A 13,718-nucleotide genomic window follows, 5' to 3' on the forward strand; every position below is an offset into this window, starting at 1 on the left:
ATGCTACTTGAACAAATTTAATTGTGGAATAGTACTGTGTAATTGAGAAGGTTGAAAGTGTCTCAATGAAGGTTTCGCACATGGCTGCGTTTTGTGTAAAAAAGGGGTAACATAGTTTAAAGAACAAGAAATATTATGTAATTACTGAGTTGCGCCAAAAAATTGAAATACAAAAGGAAGACACCTAGACGCAGCACCCACTGACAACTGAAACATTGTTGGAGAAAACAGACATACGTATATATGCGGTTACGAGAACACGTGCGGTGAAAGAAAAGGATTAGATGAGCAGACAGATTGTATAAATGATGCGCTTTCAGGAAAGCTACCTCAGTAGCAAGCAACATAAGTGAGAGTTACGTGACACATGAATCCCCAGCTTTGTTTATGAAATACGCCTCTCCGATTTCCCGCGCTATACCGTGCCACTGAATTTAGCTTTAACTACCGTATTCCAAACAAGGGCGCGCAGCCACACTCTCTACAATATGATGATTGGTTAAAGAATGGTTGTTAATTCCTTTAAAGAAGCTTTGTGATCTACAATTATATAAATAAATTCTAAGTAATACTTCCCACACGACAGCGCAGTGCCGTCCACCACACGATGTCCACACTGTGAAAGAAAATGATCAGATGTCTGCTCATCTAATCATTTTTTTCCACCTCACGTGTTGTCGTAACCGCATACATATGTCTGTTTTCTTCAATAAAGTTTCAGTTGTTAGTGTGCGCTGTGTCCAGGTGTCTTCCTTTCGCACTTCAAATTTTTTCGCGCACCTAAGTTAAGATGAAGTACCAACTCGCCCAGCAGAACGTGCTTCTCAATATAATGTGTGTAAAATGTTTTAGAACTTTATGCACTCACTACGCAGTCGTGAGGAAATACGTGCAGTAACCAGTGTGCCTTTTGTAATGGTTGGCTGTCTTTAGACCGCGAAGTCACGTTGGTAATAACGTGTTGTGATGCTTGATGACAATGCACGCTTGTATCATGCAATATAGCGGCGATATTAAATGTGTTGTGAAACCTGCATGCAGGATACATGTATTTATTAAGCATGACAGTTATTTTCCTTGCATTTACAACAAGAGGAAGTTATTCATGCTTTATTTCCAAGCAGATGCATAGCTGTGTTGTAGAGCACTTGCATGCCATGCAAATTGCCTGCATGATTTCGATCATCACTCTAACCCGAAAATTTATAATATTTGTTTTATTTGCATTCGTTGCATTCTCTCAAATTTCGATCATTGACAAGACGATTTTTCATGGAGAGCCACCGATGCCTACACCGGAATTTCTGCAGAATGAGCTCTTTACCACTGTTACGTTAATGATGCTTTATTGGCAAAATGGAAAGCGGATTACGTTTACAAAGTACATTTTTAGTGTCCCGTTGGCAAGAAATATTGTTAAATGCCTCCGTTCCCACGCGCACAGGGACCTATAGACACCAGTTTTAGCAGTCGTTCTATAGGTCATTAGTCACAATACTTGTACATAACAAGCTTGCATACCAATCACTTTCGACCGAACTTCTTAAAAGTTGATTATCAACTCATTTAAGTTATTCAATGCACACGCAGTTCATACGGTCAATAGCAAGTCATATTTCGTTTTGACTGACTATGGACGCTCCATTGACACACGAGAAAAGTTTTAAACATAACACACTGTGAAAGATATCTTTACGAAACTCAAATTGGGTTCTTTTATGCTATTTATTTTTGTCAAGTCGGAATCGATAAAGCGGAATATTTACTTGCACCGTACTATGTCTCAGACCGTGTTGACCATAGGTTCAATATAAGAATAATCGCATGCAAGACTGACGTGTTTCAAAATGATTTTTACCAAAAAAAATTACAAGATGGAACCAGCTGCCTTCTAGCATTGCCTCTACACTCCCAAATATTTGTTTTATTTCATGTTAGAATTGTTCCGATTTATATGTTAGAACATGTTCCGATTTATATATGAATTTCTCTGGCAGATTGTGATTCAGCTGACTTTGATTATTTGTTTGGCTGACTATGTATTTTTTGTATTCTACTTTTCGTAAATGATCCCCTAATGTAATGCCAATTGATACTGTTGGTAATGAAATAAATAGATAAATAAAAAAGTGTCGATAAGTAAGCAATAAACTTAAGCACAAAGAATGTATCTCTTCAGGAAAAGTGGACTAACAGTGTCATGTGCCCACCACAAACTTTAAATATGATGCCAAGTTACATTTTAGCAAATTGTTGTTGAGAATAACTTGAGATATATTGAGGATAACTTAATTGAACAAGAATGTTCTTGGGTATGTACTGCCTTTGTTTTGGAGATGATAGTGACTGCATGCAGACCTTTCAACAAACAGGTATATTTCTAGCTGAAGAATGATTTGAGCAGCTATATTTTTTGCCGGTGACACAGGCTGAACTAATATAGATGAATCATATTTGAATGGCTTTGTATAAAGGTATCCATATAAGGCCATATATGAAAGCATCCATATAAGACCTTATATGGATGCCTCTATATATAGTCATATATGGCCATATACAGCAGCACCCATATATGGGGATATAAGGCCCATATATGGCTATATCAGGATTTGAACATATCAGTTTATATACGGCCCATATATGGGGATTCCGTATATGGGCCAGATATGCCCAATTCCTGATGTGGCCATATATGGGGATTTTTATATAAGTCCATATATAGGATTTTTGTAAGGGGTCGTCCGTGATTGTCATCGTCATCAACATCACCAGCATCATCGTCATCGTCATAGCGTATAGTGGGTACCATGCATGTGCTGTGCAGGTATCGCAGAAGGATAATTTGTGGTCTGGAACGCGCTTGTTCGTCGTCATCATCATCGTCAGTGGTGGCTACGGCGCACAACGCCAACGGACAAGCCTCGGCCATAAGAAGCTTCGCCTCTAAAGCTGGTTCCTGTCTCTTTTCTGGCCATAACAAGTACACGTGTACAAATGAAGTACGATCACAAATAGGTCAATACTGCTAGTGTGACAGTTCACGTAAAGTTAATATTCTTCAATACGATCTTTCTTTTTTTTTTAAAACCGGGGCCCCGCCGCGGTGGTCTAGTGGCTAAGGTACTCGGATACTGACCCGCAGGTCGCGGGTTCGAATCCCGGCTGCGGCGGCTGCATTTCCGATGGAGGCGGAAATGTTGTAGGCCCGTGTGCTCAGATTTGGGTGCACGTTAAAGAACCCCAGGTGGTCGAAATTTCCGGAGCCCTCCACTACGGCGTCTCTCATAATCATATGGTGGTTTTGGGACGTTAAACCCCACAAATCAATCAATTGTATAAACCGGGTGTTACGGGTGTTCCGGCGTGCTTTAGCTTGTTTGTTTTAAATAGCGAATACATGCGGTACAATACTTCAGTTTTGCCTCACCTTTTGTACGTTTCGGGCCTGACTGTCTTTGATATATGTTTGCTGTTTTCAGTTTGTCTCGGAGGTAACTACAGAGGACATTACTCGTGATGGGAGTCTCTGCTACGCAAACACAAATTTCGTAAACGTTATTGAAAACGAACAGTTATCCTTGCGAATTAGTTTTTCGATGTATTTAAATCTTAAATATGATTCGCTGCCTAGCTAGTTCATGAAAGGTGCACCATTCTGCGTACAGAAGATGACGAAGAGGGCTGGCTTACCCGCTGTGCATGCTGTGCTTCGTCCTGATCGGTGTCAATACACTGTGATTGCTGTCAATACATGTCGCTATTTTCTTTAAATGATTGGGGGGGGGGAAGGTATTGTGCCGAAAAGGTGGTAATAAATTGCAGTGCTTGTGGATGGACAGTCTAGCAGTGGCTTGATAATTCTATGATGACAATCTAAGCGAGTGTGGGGCTGTTTCATTTTGCGGACAAAACTTGAGCTCCACAAACGCGCAAGGGTTCTTACTTGGCGTTCGCTGTTTGCATTGACATGGAGACGCAAAGACCCCCTTCCAACCCACACACCGAAAATTTTTTTCGCCATGGCATACAGAGCGAACAATGCCCATTTAAAGAGGGTGCCCTCCTTCCCCTAAATCAAAAAGGTGCCGCCCCCCCAAAAAAAAGTAAAAAAAAATTGCCCGCAACTTCCCTCGGGGGAACACTGAGGAGGATGCGGAGCATATAATTGGTTAACGGGGTGTTAAAGTGCGACTTACTTGGGTCGATGGCTAAATTGGTTAACGTGGTTGTGAAATGGGGTGTTAAATTGCGACTTACTTGTTTCCAAACGTATCGCAAAGAACCGACAACGCTTTGGAGTTGTTCTGAATGTTGCCGATCCGAGTTAAGTTGTTATCGAACCAAAGACGATCACACACCTTGCAGGTGTGGCCGAAGCTTCGGTCGAGGAAGTCGCGCTTGAAGCGAGCGTTGGGCGTGGCATACTGCTTGGCGCGCCACGCCGCTACCTCGGCGCGCTTGCGCTCGCGGGCAGCATCGGGATCGGCCTCTCGTCGCCGACGCTTGCACTCGGCTTCCCGTTTTCGAAAGTCCGGGTCCTCTTGTCGACGCTTACGTTTCAAAGCAGCCGAATCCGGTGCTGCTGCTCGACGCTGACGTCTCTCAGCGGCTTCACGTTCTCTAAGTTGAGCATCTTCCGCTCGACGCCGACGTTTACGTTCGGCGTCGCGAGCTCTTCTCCGCGCTGCCTTGTCTTCGGACGACGACTTGGTTGCGGTTCCGCCAACACTTTGGCCGGCGCTGGTCGAAGGGACGTCGATCATTGCGACCTCGGACGTCGACGCGCCGTACAAACCAACCGACGAGCGGCAACTGAGCGAGCGAGCACCAACCTTGAGTATATATACAGTGCGACGGCGCATGCACTGTCAGCTGTCGAATGTTCGAGAAGGGGGAGAAGCGCAACGGCGCATGCGCGCGCGTCAGCTGCCGATGTTCTCGAAGCGCGACGGCGCATGCGCGCGCGTCAGCTGCCGATGTTCTCGAAGCGTGACGGCGCATGCGCGCTACATTATACAGCTAGCGAATGTTCGTGAAGAGGAGAAGCGCACGCGGTGTGTAGAGGAGGAAGGGTGCACAGATGGTGGAGGAGTGAAGCGCGCGCGGTGTGTAGAGGAGGAACGGATGCACAGATGGTGGAAGAAGGAGGAGGAAGCTTGCGGACGGCGCCGCACTACAAGCCTCGAGTATTAGATGCTCCGCATCTAAAACGTTCTGCCTATGCCACTGCTCGGAGCACATGGCTGCTGGCGGTGAGGTTGACGGTGAGGGCGACAGCGATCAGGATGCGTAGGGACTGCATCCGGTAGACAGCCGTTGAATTTGTAATTCCCGGAGGATCCTCAGGAGGATGGCATTAACAAGAAGTCACATAACTTGACGTAACATGAGGGCATCATCACGTGACATTGTCGCTTGGTCGAAAATGGGACGATCACGGAGGCTACAGTGCAAAGCCACGTGAGGTGCAGGAAGCTTTCAATTAGATGTATTTCGCCTAAGAGCCATCTTAGATTAATGCATGAGTGACCACGCGAATTTTTGGGGACATGCAATAAAATTCATGGGCAAGTTGTCGCCGCTTGGTGGTTTCGCCTACCACTTTATGCTTGGTGGATATACCACGTTAAAAATTTTTCGAAAGGGCGTTCAAACACTTTTTGTACAAATTTTTTTTCCTACGACAACTCGCAAATTTGTTGGCCACGCAAGCACGACACACGTGCACGCGCTGCAGACTAGTTCCAGAAGCATCGCAAACGCCAGCGTCTACAAAGAAATGTTTACGCACTTTCGTTGTTTTTAATGCAGGACTCTTGATGGCCCTGGGGCTAATATACTTAGTTGATGTTATGCAGGTATATACGCGTAGCTTTTGTTTCGTTATGGTTTATGACGTGCCTGTGACTGCATAGTGACTGCAGCACAAGCGAAATTAACCAGCAGTAACGAAATGTTGAAAAGGAGGAAAACATTTATTTGGTACAATATATGCTCTCATGTCCCGCCTTTCAGTTTCTCTATAGGTCGCTATTCTCAGTTCACTGCGGCCCGCGGGGTTAGCGAGCTTACTTGTTCTTTTTTGTTTGTTTTTTGTGTGTGTAAAAAGGGGGGGGGGAATCGAGTTTTATATTTCCCCTCGAAGTGTTCGACTTTACATGCAGACACACGCACGAACATATAGTGAGTGTGGTTGAGCCTCCCCCCGTCTCCGCCCCCCCCCCGCCCCAAGAAATAAATTTTGGCAACGCCTGCCGCTGGTTTCCTATGGTGCATGAAATCTCCGCGCCAATAGAATGCATGGCGTTGAAATCCCCTTTCCTCCGTGCTTACACCTCCATACGTCACATTCCTACGAGATTGCTCTCCTTATTTTTTTTCCTTACTTTTTTTCCCCACAATGCGCCCGATCACATTCCGTCGAGATTCCTTTCTTTATTTCTCGTTCATTTCTATCTTTTACCTACAATGCGCCCGACTCTTGTGTGGACACCGAAGGTCTCGGAAATCTCGGCATATATATGCCGACTCTTGCCCCCTATGGGAAACGCCTGTCGACCGGATCGTTTCCGGCGAATAGGGACAGCCTCGTAAGAAGCAGCACGCAACGCACGTCACGCCAAAGCAGCGCAGGCGTTACATCGAACTACTCAGCGTCCACAATGCGCGATCAAAAGGCCGTTAGTCTGCACGCCGTGGCGGGGAATAATGCAACAGGTCCGCCAGTGACGGGGTTCTCGTTTGCTTCGGGCCCCCTGTCTCGACGGAGGGGGTGTCTGCTGCATCGCTTGGTAACGCAAACACCGCAGCCGAACAGCGTCGGCGGACGGCGTAAAATACGTACGGCCCTGTGGAAACCGTCGTCGTTTCATTCGTGCGGTTCAGCGGGTGAGCACGCCGTATGTTCTCGCGTTTAAGACACTGGTGCACGTACAACAACTCGGCATTTAAAATTGGGAATGAAAAGTAAGAACAATAATAATTGTGGAGTTGTACGTGCCAACACCTCAGTATGGCTACGAGGCACGCGGTAGTGGACGACTCCGGTAATTTATACCTTCTGCTGTTTTTTAACGTGCCCCGACATTGCACTGACCTCTATAGCCCTCCGCCTCTGTCGTAATGCGCATGTATGCCGCGGCTGGCTTCCAAATCACGACTTTCGAGTTAAGAGCCGGACTCCGTATAAACACTGTATGACCGCAGTGAACACGGCAATGATAGATAGATAGATAGATAGATAGATAGATAGATAGATAGATAGATAGATAGATAGATAGATAGATAGATAGATAGATAGATAGATAGATAGATAGATAGATAGATAGATAGATAGATTGATTGATTGATTGATTGATTGATTGATTGATTGATTGCTCTCAGCTCTTTTGACTGCATATGCCTCCCCCTTACGTACAAAAATATAAATGTACTTTACCTTATTCTTCACCAGGAAGTATACAGTATGCATCTATCTCTCACCGTATATAACTTCTTGTTTACGTTTTTTGCATCTATGACAGCACCATCTAACCGCACAGCAGGGCACTCTGTGGTACCAAGCAATAAGAAATGAAAGAAAGGCGAATCGATGTGCAACGAGAATACATTGGGATCCGGCATTCGTTTTACCGACGACTTTTTCGAATAGCTGATGCAGGCAGTAAATTCGAAAATGCGGTACCCCGGTCTGCCGAAGCTGGGGGGAGGAACTTTACTCTGAGAGCCACCGTGGCAGCTCGTTCGCCAGATATACGGAACGGACCTTGAGCCCAATACCAACGGGACGCCGCCGACGCCGCCACAGTACGGAGCTGCGAGCGCATGGCAAGACCCTGTTAGTACACAGCGATGAGGCGCTTACAGGCGCTTGTCGGCGGAGCGTGATTGAGGAAGGTTACCTGTTTCGCAAAAGATGCGCGGCGTTCGATTTGACCCCCAAACCAAATTAGATTGCGGGTTTTATACCCTATTATCAGGAGCGTTCCGGCGTATACAGTACTCAGGGGAGATGAATCGAACTGATCGGGTGCAAGGCCGCTGTTTATGCGGGGTCAAACCCTGCTCGTTCGAGACAATTCGATCGCCCGTAACCTGAGAATCACCTGCTTTTTCCGTTGTTGCTTGCTCTATGTCCGGTCTAGACGCTCAGTGAAGGTGTTTGTTTTTTTTTCTGTTTTTTCATACGCATGTACGCGCACCACTTATAGTGGTATACACAGCCATCGCTTGCCGATCTGCGGAATGATTTTTGCAACGCGTCTTTTTTTTTTTGTCGCCTTTTTTAGGAAGCAATGCAAAATAAGTACTGATTATTCACCTCACTCCACCCTGTCAGTGTCTCCCTCACTCTTTATTTCCAACATTTACTCGAGGTCTTCTCATTCGCATGTGCCAATACTTGTACTCAAGACTGTGTATTGTTTTCATGCTGTCCCAATGAATGTATGAATTCCGTCAATACTAGATATAGAGTTATTTCTGTGCGTTCGTGTGTGCATGTTTGTGTGCATGCGCGCGTGCGTGCGTGCGTGCGTGCGCGCACACATGTCGGGTAGGGTTGGGGGAAGCGAAAGCACGCAACTGTGGTCTAAAGAAGTCCTTGACCAATCAGTGTCCGCGACAAAGAAAGGCGTTGGTTGGCTACTTCTCCTTCCCCGTTCCCACGTCTTTCAAATAAGTGCACCGCGGCGGCTTCCATGACCGCCAAGCCTACAGACGTCACAGTTTCCTGCGTGCGTTGCCAAAAGGTGAAAATACGTGCACGCGGGAGGCCTCACATTGACACCGTCGTCAATCAGCATGCAACCTTGTCGTTGAACTCTCTCCAGTTCGTTTGTGCGTTTCTCAGGATAATTAGTCCTTGTAATCGGCTCTTTTTCACCGTAATCGCGTATACTGTTGGCGATGATCCGATAGGCGTAGATTGCAAGCGAAGCGAAGGAAAGAAAACAGCAGTTACAAAAGCACGGGGCGTTGGAACACGTGACATTGTTAGAGGAAGTAATTGTGCGTGTTCGAGGGTGCCAACACGAGAAGCGGCGACGAAGGAAGCGGTATGCGGCACGCAATGCCAGCTGGTTTGATCGGAAACGGCGGTTTTGTTTTTGGTACCGTTACAAAGGAAGTTGCGTAGTGATTCGTGCTGCCAAGCGAGTCTAAGGACAACTCGCGCTAATTCAGTGCAACACTGAGCGAAAGGGCGAGAAAGCTAACGTGTCTGCTGGCTACTACAAAATGAACTGCGTTCTCTCGAGAGGAAAATTGGGTCGTGGCTCTGCGTTCGCCGGCGTATGAATTTTCCGACGCGTTGAAACACCGAAACATCTTTTCATTTGTGGCTTTTCCGCGTGGTGATTAATAGGAAGGTGGTTTCTAATATCGGACGAGTAAAGCATATTGGCGATAGAGTAACTGTCGGACCGCTTCTTCGAAGTCTCCCAACTCGATTAATCGTTGGACGTAGCCTCCTGGACGCTGCGCAGAACTTGCGAGAGCGGAATATAAATTGTCGAGAAAAGAAAGAGCTGCCTGCCCTGTTTGGCTTTCCTTTCGAGTCGATTTGCCTCGCTGTTCGCTGCCGCTGCTGTAGACGTAAGAATGAACGGTCCTCGCATTGCGGAGGAATTTGTTGGCCGCTTACCAAAAAGCATACGCCCTCCTTCTGATGGTGGCATTTCTTTACTGCGCGTTGTAACCCCTTCATTTTCCCCCTTCTTCTGCGGCGTAGATGTGTCCAGCTTTGCGTGTGGCGTCTTTGGCTGGGAATCTATTTTTGTATGGAGTGGTGGACGACGAAGTCGCTTTTTCCGGCGCGTATCGTCTTGTTCGTTCTGTATAGGGGCTGACCTTATGTGGAGTACGCGTTCGTATGCGTAACGGCGTACGGACAGCTGGCGTGTCTCGCTCGATATTTTGCGTTTCTGGACGGCGGACATCTTCTTCCCTGGGCCTCTCGTTGTTCTATGCCATCGCAGAATAAGCTTATCTGCGTTCCGGATCTAGTTCAGTGCTCTTTGGTATGCGACGGACGAGAAATGCAGCAAAATACAGTTTCTGTCCCTTATGTGGTGTCGTGTCCCGTGGCGCCGCGTACTTGGAGGGTCGAACTTACGGTAGCAGTGCCTGTAAGCAACGATGTAGACGCGTGTCTTGGAGTGGGTGTTTCTCGTTTATTTATTGAATGCAAGAGAAATGAAAGCTTCGTGGCCGGATTCTATAGGTGTTAAAAGGCAAAAATAACAATAATGTGCAAGCATCAGTACGAAGCTATCAATGTCTGGCAAACATGTACAACTGAATGGCGATACAGTAACGTGTTTATCGCACGCACGCACGCACACATACACACACACACACACACACACACACACACACACACACACACACACCAAAGAGGGGGCTGTATAGAGACTACAAGACTGCCAAGAATACATACTTGCATTGTGAACGTAGAGGAAATTGATATTGAGCCCAACGCTCAACCTTACTGATCGCTAAGCGCCATTCGGAAATATTTTATCAGTTAACTGTTAGACAAGCACACCTAGAATTTCGTCAGCCATTTTATATTTGTTCCAGCTATCATACATACATACATACATACATACATACATACATACATACATACATACATACATACATACATACATACATACATACATACATACATACATACATACATACATACATACATACATACATACATACATACATACATACATACATACATTAGTTTCATTTTGAAATACCGTTATGCTCAAACTGTATCACGCTCCGTCTACAAATGAACGTCTCTTTTCTCGCCACATCGCTTACTTTATCAGCTAATCTGGGGACTAACCGATGCCTAGCACGAATACAGTTTTCGTATACAAGCACTACTACGCCCCTACTTCAATGACGAACTATAAAAACTGGCCTCACACCAGGCGCGGCATGACCTGGCACACGTCCAATAACCAGTCTCGGAGACACGGGCAATATTTTTACTTTCCAGATACGCTGCCTATAACCTACAAGGGACAAATACATAGTGGCGACAATTGACCTCAACTCTTTTCAACAAAGTCGTAAACTCACCGGAGCAATTTTTCGTCTGATTCTTCATGCAAGTCTTAATGCCCGACACCGCGGTACCTCTACAGAACTGTTTTGGGCGAGCTTGCGTGCGCAGCGCGTTTCAACGCTCCGCTATAGGCGCCTTGTCACGCTCATGGGTTTATTGAAACTCCAAATCTTTCGACGAATCTGCGTCCGCCACACGCCACGCAGATCTTGATTAGTGGTCCCGCACTTGATGGCAAGAGCGCGCTAGAAAACGGCGAGGCACGTTTTAACGTTGCTACATACGACACTGTATACCTTTGCAGTGCTACACAGTGGTGTCGTGCCTGTTATCTGGTTCGCCGTTGCGCTCTGCTTGACTTCAAGAAGCCTGATGAACGAAACCTGATACGTACGCAGTTTAAATCGTGTGGTCCCGACTGTTTTGTTCCTTTTTTCTTAGTTTCCGTACGCCGCTGCGTCCTTGCATGCTGACTTTCGAAACGAACGGGCTAAGAGGACAACAGGCGTAAGATAGCTACCTATGTAGGCTTGATTATTCGAGCGATTCGAGTTTCGGAAACACTATAGCAAAACGCTGGCCTGACCTCGCAAAACGTTTTCGTGATAGTAAGCTTGAATTGCGCGCCTGTGTGCGAGCGGCGGTCGCGCGAGACAACAAGCGCTGGATGTAGTGCGGACATTGCGGTAGTGAAACTACGGTAATTAAATTGCATTTTTTTGGTTTTCTGAATGACGTAATGAATTAATTTCGTGGGCAGGTAATTTAGTTATGTGATAAATTACGTCGTGTGAATAACCTCCACGAAACTTATTCATAACACTATACCAATTACCTCAGACTAAAATATAGCCGGTTCGCTTCGCTTCTATAAAAAAAGGTGAACCGAAAGGAGGAAAAGAAAACAACTAAGACAAATCAATCTGAGTGCCATACTTCGAGCGTGGGACTGAGTCTTACTTGAGTGCCAAACCTCAATATCTGATATATCAGTGTATGCGTACTGCCAATGAAGTGTACATGAGTTAGAGCATGAATGATAAACAACTGACAAGTGTTTTCATAAAAAATGAAAAAAATAATAGTAATGTGATTTCCCTACTTTCGGCCAGCTGTAACTTGCGATGTAGTTTAGTTACATGCAAATTTCTGGAATATAATTAGTAATGTAATTTAACTGAAATATGGTTTAGGAATGGGATTTCGCCGTAAATGATACAGATCACATGATAATATATATGCTGTCATTTCGTTCGCGAGTGACTGTTCATATGGAAAATGTTAAATATTGACGTTTCGGAGCATCATGTGCTCAAACTGCGACATTATTACGAGACGCACGCCGTAGTGATGGACTACTAACTTTAGTTTTGAGTACTTGATGAATTTTGGAAGTGTACGTTTAGATATAAGTATACTCCTAGCTTTTAGGCATTACGCCCCATCTGAGTTAGTCCACCTGAGTCAGAGTCGAGTCCGTCACCTTCGACTTAGCAGTGCAAAGTGCAGTTATTGTCCAGGTGATCTTTTATACGATGCCGGACACACCAACGTAAATATACTGGCACAGCTAAGCCTGTGTTCATTCATTGCATGACGCAGCAAGAAATCGGTTCGACACGTTCAGTTGCATGTATTTGCTCTCTCGCATAAACTGTGTACAGTGTATAGAACGTCCCACTGTAATAAGAGTCCACTCGAATGAGAAACTTTCATATCATCGCCCCCCTAACTGGTAGGTATACTAGCATAGCACTAGTCTGTCAAAACGAGTCTCGGCACTAGTCGGTCGTGCACTACACTAGCAAGAACACATACTGTGCACGGTCTGACTGCACGGCACTAGTCTCCCACGGCACTGGTCTGTTAGAACAAGTCAGAACTGCCAACCACCAGTATAGTGTTATGCGAATCGTAGCCCCTAAGAAGCGAGATCCGAACATTCGCTGCATGCAAATGTTCCCTATAGCACTCGACCCGTCTCTAAGTGCGTGATTAGTGCAGATGTGACGCGCCTCATAGGAACAGTATACACAGCAATTCCTTCGCGAACCAAATGTGAATGTCATCATTCTTGTTTTTCTTCCTCTTTCTTTACCAGCGTCGAGGTTTCCTAACATTGAATTTTTATTTATTTTGCTTTCTCGCAGGCTTCTAATCGAAATCGACATCAGCAGTTGACTCCGAAACGAGCACAAGGTAAGTGTTCCCCTATTTTTTTTTTATTTTGTTGACTGCATGAACATTCAAACGGAAAACGCGACTGCGTATTAATCTTAATCCAATCCCGGCTAAAGTGCAAGCTATAACCAGGAAACCAGCCGGAAAATGTCGAGCTTCCTGGCTATATCTGGAAAGTTACGCGGAACACGATTGAGAGTGTAAACTAAAATGTAGTTTAATATCCCTTAATATAGCCTGTTTGGATACTTCGTTGAGATGTATAGGAACGTTTCGATTAAGCCGATTAAACAGTGCGTATATACTGTCGTGGGATTAAGCGGACCACTTCACAAAGTGAGCCCACGGAGAAAGCTCGTCAAGAGGGATTCACACAAACACGGGACACATACTAAACAGGAGATATACTTCTTAAGGTAAAAGAAGAAAAAAAAAAAGGGGGGGGGGCGCTAAAAACAAATATAGTTGG

At 45.5% G+C, this 13,718-nt stretch overlaps 1 protein-coding gene across 2 annotated transcripts in view; it reads left to right on the top strand.

Moving 5' to 3' along the window:
- Positions 1–13,718, top strand: part of LOC119174680 (protein FAM107B) — a 161,491-nt gene that overhangs the window by 41,036 nt on the left and 106,737 nt on the right. For both annotated transcript variants that reach the window (XM_037425705.2, XM_037425703.2), the window contains exon 2: positions 13,219–13,267. In XM_037425705.2, the coding sequence (XP_037281602.1) occupies positions 13,219–13,267 (49 nt within the window). The remainder of the gene's footprint in view (positions 1–13,218; positions 13,268–13,718) is intronic.

This window comes from Rhipicephalus microplus, chromosome 5 (assembly GCF_043290135.1).
Source record: "Rhipicephalus microplus isolate Deutch F79 chromosome 5, USDA_Rmic, whole genome shotgun sequence".
Classification (NCBI taxonomy): Eukaryota; Metazoa; Arthropoda; class Arachnida; order Ixodida; family Ixodidae; genus Rhipicephalus; species Rhipicephalus microplus.